The 19,760-nt window shown below is 39.1% G+C and overlaps 1 protein-coding gene across 1 annotated transcript in view; it reads left to right on the top strand.

The window, feature by feature from the left end:
• Window positions 1-719: 719 nt before the first annotated feature.
• The window catches only part of NEIL3 (nei like DNA glycosylase 3), a gene marked incomplete at both ends in the record, with an annotated part of 35,413 nt that continues 16,372 nt past the window's right edge, over window positions 720-19,760 (top strand). The window contains 3 exons of the mRNA XM_084232809.1: window positions 720-875; window positions 13,969-14,093; window positions 19,549-19,683. Coding sequence (XP_084088935.1) covers window positions 720-875; window positions 13,969-14,093; window positions 19,549-19,683 — 416 coding nt within the window. The remainder of the gene's footprint in view (window positions 876-13,968; window positions 14,094-19,548; window positions 19,684-19,760) is intronic.

Raw genomic sequence — 19,760 nt, 5'->3', positions numbered from 1 at the left:
GACGGGTGCATGAACTGGGGTTCAGCAATTGCAGCCACCAAAACATGAAGGGGTATTTCATAGTCACTAAAATAAACTGGACCTAAAAAACATGCTACACTTACAGCAGAAAAAATAAAAGGTGCTGGTCCTCAATACCCTCCCCTGACTCCCTTTCTCCCACTCACATCCCACCAGGACACAGGAAAACCAGAGGCCCTGGGGGGGGTCAGGCTCCACCTGGGGTGTGGGCAGAGGAGGGAGGGCGCGAAATGTGCGTCTATGGGGTATCTCAAGGGCAAGGGCAAACGCCAAGAAAATCAAGTTGGAAGCCCCAACTGCCTCTGTTCCTACAGTTCAGTCATTTGGGGCAGGCTCCACTCACCAGCACCAGAGTTTTGTCACTTAAAATTCCATGTTCAAACCTTGGGGGGGAGGAGCCACTGCGCTTGCGCGGCAGCGACGGGGCGGGGTCTGGCTGCGCCCGAGGGGGACCTGGGTGGGGCCCGGGGCGGGGCTACGTTGGCCCTGGGCGGGGCCTGACCGAGACATGGGCGGGGCTACGTTGGCCCTTGTGGGACCTGGGCGGGGCCGGAGCGGACATGGGCGGGGCAGGGGCGGGGCCTGGGCGGGGCCGGACGCGCGCGGGAGATTTGAACTTCCTCTCCAGGACGCGCGGTCCAGCGCGCAGTTCTGCTGCAGGCTAGAGCTCCCCTCCGCACCCAGCACTCGTGTGCAATATGGTGGAAGGACCGGGCTGTACTCTAAATGGAGAGAAAATTCGGGCGCGGGTGCTCCCGGGCCAGGCGGTGACAGCCGTGCGGGCGAGGTCTCTGCAGAGCCCGCGCAGCCCAGGGTTGCCTCCTGCAGCCGCGGCCACTGTGCTCTCGTCCCAGGTGAGCTGCGCCCATCACAGGGAGAACCAGAAGAAAGGCCCCGTGGGGTCTCCTGGGTCCAGACTCATGTCTTTGCTGGAGCCCATGTTCTCCAGTCCCATCCCCCAGCTTCCCTAATCCCAGCTTTTCCCAAAGTTTACCTGGACTTTTCTGGAGGGCAGGCAACTTGGGGTGTCGGGGGTGGGGTGGGGCGGGGGGATACTTCTGGAGCGCTGGGCTAAGGGAGAGAGATGGCCAGATGGGAATGATGTTTTATTCTGTGCCACCTTGCTTAAAGCCTTTACACCCAGCAAAAGATGGTTACCAATGTATATAGGTGCATTTTTTTTTTTTTGCTGTTAATATTATCAGCTATCTGCAACCTCTGATATGTTTTCTTCTCATTTTTAAGACAATACATTTTTAGCATGAAATTCTAGCTGCTCGCTTGCTTAATAGTTTGCAGCTGATAAATGCTTAACAACGAACATGTAACTCTAAAATTGCACCTAGAAAGTTTCGCGCAAAACTTCCCACTCAACTTAATCTTGCCTTCTAATGAAGGGGCAGTGGAACCCACTTCTGATTGCCTAAAGTCAGTTTATTTCTTTTTAAAGTAAATTGTAACACAGCTTCTTGCCACTCAGGCATTCATTGCAGATGGTGTGATATTCATTTGGTAAGAATTTAGAACTTGTACTAAAAATATTCTGATTAAGCCATCATGCTTTAAAAGGCTTTTAGATGTGTGGGAGATTGTATTTCGTGGATGCATGTAAAATTGTGCGGTGCTTCAATTTCTCCTACAAAGCTTCCTCATAGCCTTTGGTCCTGGAAGAAAAAGTTGCCTGCCGTGAAATTAGCATATGCATATAGCATGAAAGAAATGAGGGTCTAAGTCTGAGAAAATACATTTCAAACTTGGAGAAAGAACAAGTTTTGCATCTCCTTCCAGAAGGAGGGCAATTTAATTGCCCTTAAATTTTATTTACTTTGACTTTATATGTCAGTAAGTACTCTGCACCTATTCTTTTATTGTAAGTGTTTCTCAGAATCATCTCAGGGCCACACAGAGGTGGGTTTTGAGTGGTTTCTTAAGAAAATTAATGTTTATAAAAATCACTTTTCAACAAAACTTTGAATTCTCAAGCCACTGGAGGAGTGAAAACAAATGCTTGCCCTTGTACAGTCTGTTCTTTAATTGAGAAGATGCAAGAGACATTTGTTAGAGAATAACATAAAGAAATATAAATTGACAGTTCCCTGAAGGACAGATACATGGTTCAATACGGACTTATAAGAAGGTGAGGGATGCTTCGCTGGGGGAATAACAATGAAATGCAGGTATAAAGGTGGGTAGGAGATATACAGCCTGCATGGAGGGTTGACAGGCAGAGCACTTTCCGCAAAGGAAGAGCTTCCAACACAGAAGGGGTTGAAAGAAAAAATGTGGCTGGAAAAGGGAGAATGTGACAGGAGGTGATTTGAAATAAGACTTTATTTTAGGGGTAAAGGAGATCTTTGAAGTGTAACGAGATCCACTTATGATTTGAGATGTTCCCTTAACCTGGAACAGGAAAAAAAAAAAAAAAAACCTAGAAGAAAACCAGAGTCAATAGTGTACCCTCATTTAGGAGATGACTTTAGTCATCCAGGGGAGAAGTGATGGTGGGAAGAATCAAGAGATAGCATCAGAAGTAAGGGCAACAGGGCATGCTGATAGATGGGACATGAATATATTTATTGTTATCATAATTCTAATACTCAATAGTAATGTCTTTTGTGTTAGGCTTTATGCTAGCTCCTGGGGATATGAAGATGAATAAGATAAAAGTTCCTGCTGTGAGAAACCAACTAAATGTTTTAAAATAATTTCACCTCACTGATATTTAGGCCAAAATAGCATGAACATTTCCTTTTAAATTGTTGTGATCAGCTTTCACGGCGTGGCATAAAGAGTTTTTGAAGAACTTTTACATTCCATTTAGTTATGAGAAATAATGAGCTTATGATAAATGATTAGCCTGAGTCTATAGATGAGGAATGTGAGGCTCAGAGAGGGTTTAAATAAATTACAGAACTATTAAGGGGTTGAAGCAGGCTTTTAGCCCCAAAGCCTCCATTCTTAACCGAGCTATAGCTTCTCGGTGCTAAAAGATTCAGAAATAAAGTGGCTAATACAATGGTATTGCTCAGTATGTAGTCATGATTATTTGTTGACTTGAGAGATGAGACTTTCAGTTTGGGCTGTGTCTGCCACCATTTTTAGTTTTGCTCGAGTCAGTCAATTCTCTTACCTACTTTTGATAATTATCTTCTAATGAACAGCTTCCATTATTCCCAAGTTCAAATCGTACAAAAGAGTGCAGGCTGGTAATATAATACAGATGCTTCGCTAATGGTTATGCAATTATTAACATCACATATAAGCAATACTCTGAGCCTTCCCCCACAAATTAAAAAACCCTGCACTTAAAGCTATTATGTTTGATACCTTGACAGAGATACTAAAAATTGGAATAGGCCTTTGTAATTAGGTTCATGAATCTGGGTCTTTGGAAACTGAATTTGAACATCAATATAGAATTTATAAAGCTGTGTGTTCTAGCTCTTTTTCCAGGAAGGGAGCATGTGTGTATTTAAATTGCATCCCGATACTTACTAGTTGTAAGTTTGGCAAATGGTACCAATGTCAGATGTGTGAGAGAGGACCTAGAAACTAGAGGAATGTGTATTTTAGTTTTTAAAGATGAGTATCTTGAAGAAAGAATGTACAGAGAACAAATGATAGACGTCTCAGGAAATCAGTGGACTATTGTATGCCTGAATTCAAATTTAGATTCTGCTGCTTACTGTCAACCTCCTTTTTCTTACCTGTAAAATGAGGACAGTGATGATGATTAGAAGAAATAGAGTATATAGAGCACTTGCTCAGTGCTCAAGAACTATTAGTTTCCTTTTCAAAATATTAAATATTTCTGCTAAATATTTAAAGAAATATTAGCAAACATTTATTAAAGACAAATATTTTGCCCTGGTTTCACTTTCTGGGCCTTTATATAGAAAAGAAAACCCTTGAAAATTATAAAGGTTCTTTTGCATTTGAGAAAGATACTGGATCCATAGTAAACTTCATCAAAACCTATGTTGTCACAGACTTCTGGCTAATCATTATTGTAACAGATGATCCCATATTTCTTAGGCACTTATGCCTGAGAGTTAAAACTATTTAAATGTTTGTGCTACTGGCTTAAAATCATTAATTTTCATAAGACATGATTTAAAAATAATTTAATAACTACATAGTAAATTTTTTTAATTGAAGTAACATTGGTCTAGAATATGATAGATTGTTGTGTAAACTTACATATTAATATCTCCATATCGACATTATGCTCCTCACCAAAAGTCTAGTTACCTTGCACTTAATAGGAAAAAGAAATACAAAAGACAGTTAATAGAACATTAATTAGGCATTTAAAATAAAGGATTTAAACTTCAGATAATCATCATGCCAAAAAACCAACCCCCCAAAAAACTTCCTTTGTAGCTCTCCAGTAATGAACAGGTTACTTATTTTGCATACACCATCTCTCTTTGATCCAGTTAAAGTTTGTAGGGAACACACTCTAATGCATGTTTGCTCGTTACTATTCATCCTCATTTTGAAGAAGCCAAGACATAGAAGTTTCTAGCACCTGCTTGTCATGTATGCACTGTATTATTTCTCTGAAGTTTGATCAACTGTTAGTCAGCATAAAATTATACAACTGTATAAGCATGTTGCATAAAACTCTGCTGGAGCTTGTAGAACCTTCTGGTAAGAAACAATATTGGAATATAAATGAACATGTCTGGTTAATGAGCTATGAAGTCAATCCTCCAATTTTAATTGTTGGGTGCAATATTTTAATGAAATATTTTAGTGAAATCAGTATTAATTGTTATGCAATATTTTTGTGAAATATTTTAGTGAAATCAGTAAGTAATCTGTATATGTTTTTAATCTCCCTTCATAAATGGGATCAGAAGCAGTTTATTTATAAACATTCATTTCATTTAAAGCATGATCCTCCAGTATTCCATCACTCCTTAAGATTTTATACATGTTTAAAATGCTAGCTACTCTTAACTCATCTGTATATGTGTTTCACTGTCTCAGGACAAAGTAGGCATTTAATAAATGTTTGAATAGATGCAGAAAAGCAAAGCTTCTAATACTCCAAAATGATTAAGTATGTAAAGTGAATTCTGTTCAGAAGCATTCATTATGAGTAGTTATATTTTTGTTGTATATGTTACATGAAAATTGCTACTACAAGAAAATAGCGAAGCAATATAAAAATTTTCCACCTACCTTTCCCTTCATACTGGGGGAAATAATAGCTCATTTTATTGTCATTATATAAGGAATAAACTAAATCACAGGGCTTCATTTTCCAGCTAAATGAAGTTTATTCCTATATACTCAAAGGGGTTTTAAGATGTTATAGGACATCCATTATTTCCGTCCTTACCTTCTTAAATGGGTACTGATAATGGTTTCACCTTAATGACTCAGGATCATTAATATCAGCATTCAGCATTATACAGTATCATAGCACAAGCTCCACAGAAAACAGATGAGGAGTCTTACAGATGAGAAAACAATGGGAGGAGATTTACTATGATGATGACTTTTAATCCAACACTGAAATATTCAGTTCTGCAGAGAAAAGACGATCTGATCAGCTTGATTTTGCATTCCACCTCCTTTTCACTTCCTCATCTGGAGATAAAGATACATCTTCACTGATGTGGTCAGGATTAGGTTAACTTAGTGTCTAGCAAAGTAAACTTTGCAGTAATTGTTCCTTTTTCTCTCAGATCAGGAACACCTATTCCCTTGTGAAAGGTTTGTAATCACGTGGTGCCCTCAAATAACTACACAGTGTTTAGCCTCTGGGTAAGTGCTTGAAGGTTCTGCTCTTATAACATTAGACTATGTTTTGATGTATGGACCTAAAGACCTCTCTTTTGGTGCTTGGAGACCATTTGAAAATTAAGTTCTTTCATGGTAGATTCTAAGTTTGGTAGATTAGTGACCTCTGATTAAGAAAGTGTTGTATTAGGGATGGAAAAAAAGCATATGGGGGGTGGTAGGAGGACAGACAATAAAGGTAAATATGCTATTGTTTTTTCCTTATGAGAAAAATTGTAATTGCACAAGAGTCGAAGCATTTATGTTTGGGAAAGCCTTATTCTGTTCTGAAAAGTTCATCTACCCTGTTCACCCATGGAGAGGCAGGATAAATGGAAATCAGCACAATAAATATGTGCTGTCTCTGAAGATGTATGTTGTTTTGACAATTTCATACTATTAAGCCACTTGAAAATGGGAAGGTGAACCCTTCTCAATCATACTTAAAATTGTGGCAAAGGAGATTTTCGTCTCTATTTCAGGGAGAAAAAAAATGACATGTTCAAATAATACAGTAACAGGATTATAAGGGTCAGTATGAGAAAGTCAAGTGTATATTGGGCAATTGTGTGTCGTTATAGCAAAGGTAATAGGCTTGTGGAAATTAATTTTTGAATTTGTCTGGGCAGCTGAAGCTTACACAAAGAGGTGATAACCCTGATTTGACAGTAGGCCACGTGAATATCTTGTAAATCTTAGGTTTACTGCAGAAGCCTTCCCAATTCATGCACAATAGCTCTCAAAATAAGTGGAATAAACCATGGCCGGTAGACCAGAATTTCCCCCTAAACTGGAACTTTTAGAAAACAGTTAAAAATGTATGCAGGTGCTTGTGGTGGTCAGTCATGAATTGAAAATTTAGTCTTGTCCTGGAGCTGATTATTTTAGAAATAATAGTATATAGGGAATCAGGTGACATAGTCACGTGTCCAGGTGATAAGACAACCGAATAAAAATATCTTCTTGTATCATTTCCTTGAAAAGAAATATGAAATAGAAAAATACCGGATGGTCTCACTCATAGCAGGAATCTAGAAAACTTAAATAAGGGACCAGGAAAATGAATATAAGAAAGTGAAAATCAAAATCAACAAAAAACTATGAACCAGAGACACTCTATGGGGGGGTGGGGCGTCAAAATAAGGTGGTTGCGATTGTATGGGGAATATAAAAATAAAATTTATTTAAAAAGAAAAGAAATATGAAATATTAGGATAGATATTAAAGCAGCCATTTAAATGTTAAAACATCTCAAATATTTGAGACTGGTTGTTGTAAATATATCAAGACTGGTTATTGAACTATTTTGTTCTCCTCCTAAATTCATTCCTTAATCTTCCATAAAGTTTGATTTTGGTATTTTTTCCCCTACTTATGGGAAATTCTATAAATACTAACTACGGTAGTTTGCTTTGATGGAGCTTTTGGTCCTCATGAGAAATTCCTACATTTAAACCTCATGCCATTGTAGATAATTAAAAAGAAGAGATCAATTATTGATAATTTTAAAGGGAGATAAAACAGATGGTAAAGTAAGTTTTTGCCAAGAAATCTTGGTTAAGGTAAAGCAAGATAGGAATGATGGGTAGGGAGACAGTGGGTCCATATTTTAAAGCTACACAGTTTTAGGAGGGGAAAAAAAGACAGATCTGAATGGAACAGAACTTCAGGCTTTCTGTGAAGCTGTGAGGGATACTAGTTAAAAACCAGTTATTGGGCATCCCTGGTGGCTCAGCGGGTTGAACACAGTGCTGTCAAGCTGTCTGCAGTGTGGGTTCGATTCCCAGCTGGCCAGGGAGCTACCCACATGGCATGGCAGACCTCTCCTCTCTTGCCTTGTGTTCCCCTTGGTAGTGTTTTCACTTTTCTGCCTGTTCTGCTCCCCACTCTGTCTCTGGTGAATTCTCCCACCCTCCCATGCCTCTGGCCTGTACCCCAGTTTTTGTATAAATAAAAAATAAACAAATCTAAAAAAAAAAAAGTATTCATGGAGTTTGTAGACAAATGAAAGAGAAATATAGTCACAGACCAACAAGCCTATGGGATGCTCTGATAGTAGGTACAGAAAACACCTTGCTAGGTGTGGCAGGTAGAAAGCATCAAGATGATTCTGATTCCCAGGTGGGGAAATTCTGGTACCAGACAGAATCTCACAAAGGATGTTTGTGAGGAAAGACATTTTAATTCCCAAATGACTCGTCAAGTATTAAAAAATAAATCCCTCAACGTATTCAAGCCAAGGCCTCACAGCACCCTGAGTGGAACAGTCTCTGCTACCCCTCGGGGCTGGGACAGTTTGATGTCTGTGGTATGCACTTATCTACAGTGACCATTTCCACCTATGTCCACCCCTTAGTGGGCCCTAGTGTTGTAAAATTCACCTTCAACAGGCAGAAACTTTTTTTTTCCAAGATTTTATTTATTTATGCATACAAGAACTGAGGTCTAGGCCAGAGGTGCGGGGGGTGAGAGGATTCACCAGAGACAAAGTGGGGAGCAGAACAGGTGGATCTACTGAAATACACTGTTGAGGGGAGCAGCAGGTGAGACAGGAGAGGTCTGCTGTGCCATGTGGGTCAGATCCCTGGCCGGGGATCGAACTCGTGCTGCAGTGGCTGACAATAGCTTGATAGCGTTGTGTGTTTAACCAAGGCGGACCCCAGGGCAGACACATTTCACATTTCTTTCAATATTTGTAACACCTTTAATGTCATAACCGATTCCATAATTCTTTTGATGTCACAAGAATTATGGGTTATTTTTAATCATGGAGAATAGGGTCAAGCACCAGTAAAATTATACACGAGTTGCCCTTTAAGGATTTGGTTGCTCTTGTTTTGAGGTCCTCCAAGTCAGCCCAGACAACAGATTTCACTTTTCATTGACAGCTGTGTGAAGGGATTTAATGGTCTCATGCATTTTAAGCTTATTGCCATTTATATTTTTGGATTCATCCCTGTATGCACAACAGACTCTCTTTCCAAGGGCACACGGTCTTCCTCATCCTGTTAATAAGTGATTGGAGGGCTGGCCACTGAGATTTTCTTTTGTTTGAATGGCCACATTTTTCCCTGGTTAGATCTGGTAAATTTTCTAAAATCTCTCATAGTTGACAGTAACTTGTAGAGCATATAGATGTCTGTTCCAGGACAATCTTCGATGCCTTGAGGGATTTCTTCTGGGCATTAAAAACTTTTATTTTTAACCTACCCTTCAGCATTAATTAGAACAAATTTTAACTCTCCACAAACTATACGTGCAAGCAAATTCCCCACAGGATAGGTTCTAACAGTCTTGAGAAAGGACCTTCTAGACCCCATTGACTTGTAATTAGAAATTCCCCCAAGAAAAATCTAGGATAAAAATCAAAATAAGTTAGGTTAGAATTTCTTTTTAACAGATGTTATTAGTTCTGAGCATTTAAATAATGGGTCAAGAAAAGGTTGAGGTTTCCTTTAAGAACCCATATTTTTTTAACCTGGTTTTTACTGTTTCTCTTAATTGATGTCTTCAGCAATGTATATCATATAGTGATATTCTTAAGAATAAGAGATAGAAAAAAATTGATATGGGGGCCTCCCTTGTGGTACAAGGGGTTAAGATGCAACCTATGAAGCTGTCCACAGCCACTGCAGCACAAGTTTGAGCCCCAGCCAGGGAGCTATCCACATGGCACTGACTCGCCCGCTGCTCCCCTCAACAATGTCTTTCAATACATCTGCCTGTCTCTGCTCCCTACTCTGTCTCTGAATCTTCTCACCCCTCCACACCTCTGGCCTCTACCCCAGTTCTTCTATGCATAAATAAATAAATCTTTTTTAAAAAAAGAAAAAAAATATATATGAATTGTGGCCTTAAATATGTTGCTTAACCAATTGTAACAAGACCCACTGGTGTATTTTGCTAAAGGAAATCTCTGCGCTTGGATAATGGGACGGCGTTAGAAGGCAGCATCCAGTTTTTATCATTAGATAGTGAACATTAGTTGAAATAGAGTGGAAAACTTCCTCAGTAATTCCCTGGGTTTCCAGAAAACATAGAGTAAAAGTTCAAAATCACACAAAGTTATGATCCCAGTAAGCACATGTGTAGACAGGCTAATACAAACAGATTATTCCTTTCAATACATCAGCAGATATTAATGTTAGTAATTATGGGAACCTTATGTGGTCCTCGACAGTGAGATTTCAATGAAAGATTTTCATAGATGTTTCTAGGATAAAACCAATGACACTATTTGTGTGAGGCCGTTAGCCTCTACCTGGGAATGATGAGACTAGAGAAATACTGTCAGAATCTGTCAAAACAGAGTAGTAGTGTTTGATGCTACATGTAACTTTAGAAGATCCAAGGTGCTGGCCCCTACCTTTCTCTTAGCTGATGACCTTGATTCATACTTTACTGAGAAAATTGAACTAATCTGTAGAGAAATTATGCAACCTCATCCATCTACCTACCCTACCTACCTACCTCATCCATCTACGCATCCACACCTATATACATAACCTGCTGTCCTTCTGACACTATAGATGAACTGTTCATGTTCCTATGGGGACCAAAATGTGTCCTTAAACATCCCTTCTTGGCTACTGAACATCGTTCTGTCCTTTTCTCTCTCCTGCCTGAGTAATGTTTTCCTCTCTACTCCACCATTTCCAGCAACATACAAACATATTCCATCTTAAAACAAACAAAACAGTTCCCCCTCAGTTACCACCTACTTCTGTGTCTTCATGCTGGCTCACTGCCTCTAGCTCCTCCCCTGACCACTTAAACTCACTCCAATCAGGCTGCCGCCTCCTATCACTTCTCCAAAACTCTTGTGACTAATCTCCCCCACATGCTAAATCCATTGGTCAGGTCTCCATCTTGATATTCTGCCAGTACTTCCTTGTACAGTGTCTCTTCCTTGAAACATATTTTGCCTTGGCTTCCTGGACATCCCTTGCTTGGTTTTGCTCCAAATGCTGCCAACTGTCTTTTCAGTCTCCTTATCTCGTTCCCCCTTCTCGTCTCCCTGATACCATACTGTCCATTTGCTGATCCCTCCACTTTTACCAAATATCAAAACACTGGAGTGTCCTAGACCTCAGTTCTTAGGTCTTTTCCTCTTTATCTATACTCAGCTCTTGCTGATCTTACCCCGTCTCAAAGCTTTAGAAGTGGTTGGAATGCTGATTGCTAAGTAGATTCATTTCCAGATGGACTTCTCTGAATTCCAAACTCATGCCCAACTGCTGCCCTACACTCTACCTATGTGTTTAATAGACGTTTCAACCTTAATTTATCTAAAACCAAACACCTGACCTTCCTCTCCCGCTATTCAATTCTTCTTCATCTCAGCTGATAATACTACTATTTTCCAATTGTTCAGGCCACAAACCACCAGCAAATCTTTGTTCTACCTTCAAAATACATCCAGAAATCTGTCCCCTTCTCACCACACCTTATTCCTCTAGCTAGAATGTTCCAGCAGCCAGTGAGAGCATTTAAAAAAATAATACAGATTATATCTTTTATTTCATTCCTGTTGGAAAAAAAATATTATTTTCCCAATGATATTGTTACCACCCATTTAAAATTACAACCTGCAATGCCCTCCCCTCGTCTTACCCTCTTATTCTCCTCCAGATTGCTTTCAAAATGTTCTTGTGTACCCTAATGTTTCTTGCTTGTTCTCGCCTTTCTCTAGTATATAAAGTCCATGAAGCTGAGAGAGGGTCGGGAGGTATTGATTTTATCATTGATACATTCTGGCATCCAGAACAAGCCCTGGTACATAGTAAAGGGCCAATAAAGTCTTCTAAAATGAATGAATGTCATTCATTGGTGCATTTTTCATGGAGAGGGATGTCTTTCCAGGTGTCACATACCACCTTTGTTGTCGGAGGATGTCAAAGGTGTAGACAAAGCCCTGTGAATAAAATGAACTATGACAGTGGTTGACTATCAGAATTTTAAACTAAATGGTGTATGTTCTTATCAAAGCTCTTAATTCAGTAAGGTGAGCAGGCTTCACATGAGACAGTTGGGACTCTTTTACTGTTTTATTTGGCATTGTGATAGCATGTCCTAGTTCAAGGTTACATTGTCTGTCTCCTTGCCAGGAACTATTATCAAATGTTGTAATGTCAGAATTAAGTCGAGGCAAAGATGTCTGGATAGGGGACAAAGAGGTCAGTCATGTGGATTCCCATTTTGGAAAGTAGAAAAGCAGGGCAGTTAGGTTTAGGGTAACCCAGTGAGAAACGGTGATGTGGCAAATGACAAGACTTTTTCAGTTGTCCAATCAGAGACTGTTTTACTGTTTACTAAGTGATTGGGCTTTGCCAAAAGGGGGGGAGGTAGAACTTGAGAGTGGCCCGGGTTTCAAGGCAGGTAAAATGCCACAGGAAAGAACCAGTGCCCCATTCCATGTCACCGAGAAACGACAACCCACACAGCAGGCTCGGGTGGCTCGGTGTTTGCTTCCAGCAAAAGGAGAGAATGCACGAGATCCAGCCCCCCTAAACGCCTCGGTGCTTACTGCTCACTGGATATGTCCAAGCTGGCAAGGGCAGGGTGACTGTGCACACACCCCATGGCGTGCTGCAGTGCAGGTATCCAGTGGATTCTGAAGTACAGAAAGCAGGGTTGTGCCTGAGGGTCAACTGCCCTCCTCACATGCTTGAGTAAAGAAAGGACCCCATGAGAAGTCTAGATCCCTTACTAGGCAATAAACCCAGCAGGGCTCTGGGGCACTCTGCCTCCAGCCCAAGGCCCATCCACGCAGCCAAGGCTGGTGGGAGGATATGAGATTCTGCTCAAGATTACTTCACCCAACATTGATGGAGGTTGACATTGTGAGACTTAAAGGATGGCGGTTGTTGAAAGTACTTGTCACTGATTCCTTCCCACAGAAGTAGAGGAAGTCACCCACTATGGTCTTTAGGGTTATACAATAGATAGGAAATTCATCACCCAGACTCTGCTGGGAACCCTAAGAAGCCAGAGGACTTCAGAGGGCATTGCCCAAAACAGCTGCTAGTAAAGACTATTGCAAAGAAGATAAGAGATTGTTGCTTTGGGGGTGATAGGGAAGCAGCCATTCATTTAGAAGCCAAAGCTTAAAATGTCATGAAGATCTTAAATCCGAGATCCTAAAAGTACGAAACCTCATTGATGTTGAGGGAAAGCTTGTTCATAACAAATCTATATCTGCCCTATTTATCATCCTCTTAAAAATGTCCTGGCTAGTTTTTATCTACTAATTGGTTGCCATGGAAACCTACACTGAAATCTATCTTAATCTCCACTTGACTTGAGTGCATATAACTGGCTGAAGTCTTTTGTTAGGCAGAAAAATAAGACTCTTGGTGCATCTCAATTCAGGGCTTTAACAGATTCATGTATGAAAACAAAGTCAATGTGAAAGTAAGTTTTTCCCACCCTGAGTACTCAAGGCAGCCCTGTCCACGCTTGATAATCGCAATAGACTCTAGAGTTCATCCAAGAAAGAGAAATCAGAGATAAATGTTCTGAGGACACGTGACATAGGTACCTGTACATTCACCTCTGATCCCCTACACCTCCTGAAAACACCATGAATATTTAAGCTCATATTTCTTAAGTTCCATAAATGCCTGGTGCCATTTAAGAGCTGGTGCCATTTAAATTTTGAGGTTCTCTCTCTCTTTGACTTGGCTTTGACCTCATTACCCTTTACCTGGTTATGAGTTCTCCAGTTAAAGTTGAAAATAGTTTATTTATTTTACCCACCATTTTTAGCTGTTTTCACTGAATTCTCTTTTGAGGAGCTTGGCTATACTTTTGGACATGGAAGGTTGTGTTCTATAATAGTTTCTGGTTTGAAAGCATTCACACTTTGTATGCTTTCTTTTCACATGTGTAGAACTGGAGGGCCCTGGAAGACACTCATTTTGGTTGTGTGCCAATTACTTTTTCCTTCATTTTTTTGGCCCCTCTCTTTTTAAACAACTGCATAGTAATTTGACAAAATGTATGTAAACAGCTGATTACATTACTTGACTTCAAGATTATTCTTCTCATTGGAATGCACCTGGGCATGAAGTAATATAAATACATCTAAGTATTAAACTGTAATTTTGTTTAGAGTATGCGTGTGTTTACATGTATGTACGTATTTTCTACCAGACTGCTGCAATGAATAATAATGATTCCAGCCAGAATTTCTTGAGGCTGCTTAATGACTGTATTTACAGTGGCGTGGAAACTTTGGGAAAGGAACTCTTTATGTACTTTGGACCAAAAGCCTTACGGTAAGATAAACCTGTACCATACATCTTACTTCTTCTCTCTTTTTCAAGATGGGGAGAAGGCTTTACTTGCAGTTTGTCAATGTCACATTTAATCATGTAGAAAGTACTCTGTTTTGAAAAGAGCTGTAACGTAAGAGATTGAGATTCTATCATGGAAGGAAATAAGCAGAAGAATAAATTATGATGTCATCGTTACTTGGAGGGTTAGTCAATTTCTTTTTTAAAAATGGATAGGCTGGCAGGGCATCTGGAGAGGTATCAGAACAACACAAATCTATTTTGTCTAAAATCCCTACACTGTTCTTCTCCCCACTTGTGTTCAACAGATAGGTATTATATTTAGTGACATTGAGTTCTTTACATTTATGACAGCTCCTAGTTTGGATTAACTGTGTCTATGGATTTTTCTATATATTTTTTGTCTTCCTTCTTTCTCTGAAGCCTTGAATGGAATTTGGAAGGTTATTTACAGATTTCAAAAGCTTTCCATAAAAATAACAGGTCTTCCATATTTTTACAGTTCCTATGAAAATTCATTGCCAATCTATTGGCAAAGAAGGACAAACAGTCTACTACCTTCTTTTTCTTAATGATAAAAAATGTCAAAATATATGCCATTGCCCTGTCATCTGTTTATTTTTTGCAGGAAATTGAAACCACCTATGCAGTCGTATATCTATCAAATCTCAGTCTTCTCAGTACTCTCTGAGTTTAGACTAAGCTATTGCAAATTTGAAGATTGGTGTTGCTTCCTTAAATCTTTTTAAATGTTTCCTTAAGATATTGAACAGTTTCACTTGCTTAAAAGAAAAGTCCTAATACTGAGCCCTGTGCATCAAATTCAAGGTGAATAATGGTCATAGAGAGATAATGCGACTCTGTGATTATTTATTGCATCTCATCTACTACAGGCTTAGAGTCTTCAGAGTTGATGCGATTGCATTTCCTTTCTGGTATTCTCTCTTCATTGTCAGCTGTGGCTACCCTTGGACAACATTGTCACTTTATGGTTTTTCTTAGTGTGGAATTGATAACATCAGCATATGCCTACCAGTTCATGCTGTAATGATCTACTGCAGGTTGCATTACTGTGTAGTAGAATGAAGTGATTGAAAACTCTTAGCTCTGAAAAGAGTAAGACACAATGGATCCATGTAAGATAGTTGAAAACATTGACATGTTATTGATTCTCTGGTGTTAGGTGCTGATTTATTTCTGCAGGATGAGAGGGAGGATTTTATCAATGTTCTCCACCAGAGTGATAAGGAGGAAATCATTTCTCAGTGCCAGGCTGTCAGTAAGTGTTCCATGAAGTTCTAACCAAGGGCAATCGCTTTTTTGAACAAAGGGAACTAGTGCTGTCCCTGGAGAGTGTGTATCTCAGTATATGGGTGGGGAGAGGATTAGTGGTTTGCTTCTTCAATTTCCTACAACCTTAATGTCTATTTGATAAAAAAAGATCAAGGTCAATGGCAGATCAGCTGTGTGAATATGAAAGAGGGAAGCTAAACTCAACTGTATCCCTTTCACCATTTAATATAAGTTTAAAGAACAAAAATCAAAACACTTTCAAGAGTGGAGGATGGGTGACTGTCAAGAAATGGGATCTTTTGTGAGTCTGCAGGTCTGTGAGCATGAACTAGAAATACAGCCTTCATCTGTGATTTCAGTTTTCAACCCCCCGGACTGGTCTGCATTTTAGAAAGCAGAACGCAAGATATGTGCTTAATAATGACTTGCAGTTTTCCTTTAATGGCAGATATACACAATTAAGATTGCCCATTATTTTAGTGTATTTTACAGGGCAGACCATGAATGATTATGGGATTCATTTGTTATGAGAGTAAAATGCAGGCAGAGCCCTCCGTAAGGAAATCTGCCATGGAAAAGGTCATGCTTCAGAAAGATAAAAATTGGACAGTGACTATTTCTGTTCCTAAAAGATGTATCAGAATGTACCATCAAATACTAAAAATTATTCCATATCCATTTATTGTAGCAGCACATTTATGGTGCTATGTGTCATTAATACCCATAACTATTTCTGAACACTTTACAGAAGCTCTTTATCTGTGACAAAACAAGTCATTTTTAAATTTCTTGTTTTCAGTGTAACAAATGCTAGAGCAAACTGAGCAATAATGAACAAGCAAGAATAAATTTATAGCCTCCCAAGCCCTCTGCAGCATATAATCTCTAATAACTTTTTATGCATATATGCTCCTACTTAGTGGACATATATCTCTGAGTCTGTTCCCCTAGACACACCTTCCTATAAGCTGCCATTTTCAATCAAAATGTTAACAGCTGTTACATCTTGGACTAACATTTAAAAGGTATATATTTTTAATGACTATCTCTTTCCAAAACATTTTGCTTCTTCCAATTTGTGATTTATATGACTCTGATAGCTTGCAATTATCATACATACTCAGAGACCCAGAAACTAGATCTGAAATATTTTGGAGTCTTTGCCATTTTAGAAAAGCTTAATACATTATTGATTTTGTAATTTATTGGAGTTTAAGTCATATGATCCCATGTTAAACAGATATGCCAGAGGTAATACAACAGTTCTTTTTAGTTTGCTATAAAGTCTATGAAAGCCAGCATATGCTACTTATAAAAGCTTTTTATTTTTCCCCACCCCTACCCCATCTCCACAAAATCATTTTTATCATCTATGTATAGTTTCTATAATCTGTTCATAACATGTTAGAAAACATTGAACTGGATATATCATCATCTTTATCAAGATAAAGATTCTAAACTAAATTAAACACTTTAGAAGAGTAAATACCTACTGTTCGTCCAACATCTCCACCTGTCTTTTGGGAACAGCATTTCTGCTGGAATCTGGTCATGTGACAATAACTGCAGGGTTAAAGTTGGATCTTAGGACCAGGTGGGATCGGTGATGGTCTTCTGCTCTATGTAGGCTGGTTTTATTTTCTATTGCCTCACACCATCTTCTGGATAAGATAAGCCACCTCAAGAACAAGTGCCTCACACTCCCAGCTTCCCTACACAAGAGGGCCTGGCCCTCCTCAGCTCTGGAAGAGAAAGCCACATGGGGAACTGAGTCTGAATCAAATGACTCTATGAGAAAGTAGGTTATGTAAGGTTTTGTTAAATTGCACTCTCTTTGTTAAATTGCACTCACTGAAATCTGCCACTGTCTTCCCCTCCACAGCGAGACCTCTCTTGGCTTCCCTGGTGCTCTTGTTGGGAAACATTCCCATAAAGAGCTTCCGTGTTAAATCTCCTAGAACTAACAGGAACTGACCTCCCTGGGTCCCAAGTCATAAATCAAAGTCTGATAAATCTAACTTGAAGAATGATGGATCCAGTTTGACTCAGGTGTCCATTCCTGAATCATGTGTGTCAAAGGTGTGGGATGAAGGACAGAAATCACCCAAGGTTGAACCTAATCCCCACCCCTGGTAGGCAGAGCCAAACTATGCAGAGTGATGATCTTGGGGAGCCAGTTGGATTGGGATAGAGGGACCTTGAGAGGACCAAGAGATAGAAATAGAATCTAACATAATTTTACTAAAACAGGTTAATTATGATGAAGAATCTTGAAAAACAAGCCTAACATTTGAATGTTGATACGACGTAGGCCTCTGTATCCCGGCCTGTAAAAGATCAGTATGTGGGGCCTCCCTGGTGGTGCAAGAAGTTATGCACTTCACTATGAAGCAATCTGCAGCCTCTGCAGCACGAGTTCAATCCCCAGCTGGCCAGGGAGCAACCCACATGGCGCAGCAGACCTCTCCTGCCACGCTCGCTGCTCCCCTCAGCAGTGTACTTCAGTTAATCTGCCTGTTCTGTTCCCCACTCTGTCTTTGGTGACTCCTCTCACCCCCCACATCTCTGGCCTATGCCCCAGCTCTTGTATGCATAAATAAATAAATCTTAAAAAAAAAAAAAAAAGATTAGCATGTGGTTGTTATAATAGTGTAGGTGCTTACTGAACCTCAAGAATAATCATAATATTCTAGATAATCATAATATTTTTCCTAATATATGATAAGAAGCACTTAACAATAAAACACAAAATTTACTGGTTTATTGGGAGTCAGTTATCATAAGATTTAGCTCTTTAATTTTATTTAAAATGGAAAAAATTCACTTTATGTACATTTTCCCTAAATTTTTTAAATGAGTAAGACCCAACAAGGCATGTTTATTTGATTCAGGGTTCTCATTGGGGCTACTTCTGCATTTGATCTGGGTCTTAACCTTTGAGATTGTTTTATGTGGATGCAGTTTCATTATAGAAAGTGATTTAGAATCCACTTTATGAGGCATGCAGCTGAAAAGATTTTAGATATGATGGCTTCTGGGCATGACAGTTGTACACCTTTCGCTAGGGTTGAACCTCCACAAGCTAAATTATGGAGTACTTACAGGCACACATTTTTCCTGTCAGGAACCACGGGCCGTGTAAAATGCATTTATGATTGATAGTCAGATACACAGTGTTTAAAACCCACATTTTTAAAGTTAGACTGTTTAACCTTGTACAATACTATAACATGGTACTGTAGAATTAGAAGCATAGAGAAGTAACATTTGCTGCCAAAAGAGTCATATTTATTAACTCAACAAAGCTATAAGGAGGAGGATTTGAAAGCCAGAACACAGTATTTCATCTTGAGATTCATTTTTGATCTTTATCATCAAGAGTTTTCACAAAATCACTTAAAAAAAAAAAAACTGGACATGCTAATCATTCCTATAAAACCGAAAGTTTATGAATTTTTCATCGCAGCATTGTGCCTTTCAAGTTAGCTGTAAATATTTATAAATCCCCTTTCCAACCTATATAAAGGTAGAATAAAACTACAAGAATCAGAGACAATAGCATTTGACTTATTTTTGGGGGGATATGTAAGATTTTGCAAATAAAAAATAATGATAATGTGTCATGATGTAACCCAAAGCAGGGGAGGAAGAGTCAGTGTCTTAAATTGTACATATTCTTTTGAAAGAGCTAAACCTTTCCCAACCATTGAGATAGAAACAAGGAACTTGAATGTTAGTGGCTTTTGTAGAATTTATGAAAACACGTACTGTAGTCAATTTAAATTTAGCTTTCTCTCATCCTAAAACTTTGAGTCTGAGACACACTAGACTGTTACCTGAATAAAAGTCCCTTCATCTGACAAGAAAAGAACAGGGTGTTTCAGGGGCTTATTGTTAGGGCCTTATTATTTCTCTAGGAATTTTTTTTTCTATGTGGGCAGGAAAACTGGTTGTCACGTCATCTAGTTTTTATGAGACTATAAAGCTCTAACACAAAAAGTATATGTAATATTGGTTACCATTTTCTGTCCTTTACAAATACCTATCCTGATGAACCTTTGCTTATCAACTAAAAATTGAGGAGACAAGAGCTTGATACATGATACACTCTCTATCATTCAAAATGGGTTTGATTTTGTTTCAGAATTCATTTTGGAATGAAAGGCTCCGTCATGATTAATCCGCCTGAGTATAAAAGTAAAAATGGAGTTTCTCCTGTTTTTGAAGTGCAGCTCACCAAAGATTTGATTTGTTTCTTTGACTCATCAGTGGAATTCAGGTAAAAAATAAGAGAAATGGACCTCAGCTGCAGAACCAGGGTTCTTAACAATTTGGTCTGGGATGTTGCATAGGGGT

This window comes from Talpa europaea, assembly GCF_964194135.1.
Source record: "Talpa europaea genome assembly, chromosome: 4".
In the NCBI taxonomy this organism is placed as follows: Eukaryota; Metazoa; Chordata; class Mammalia; order Eulipotyphla; family Talpidae; genus Talpa; species Talpa europaea.
This window is presented reverse-complemented; position numbering and strand designations above follow the sequence as displayed.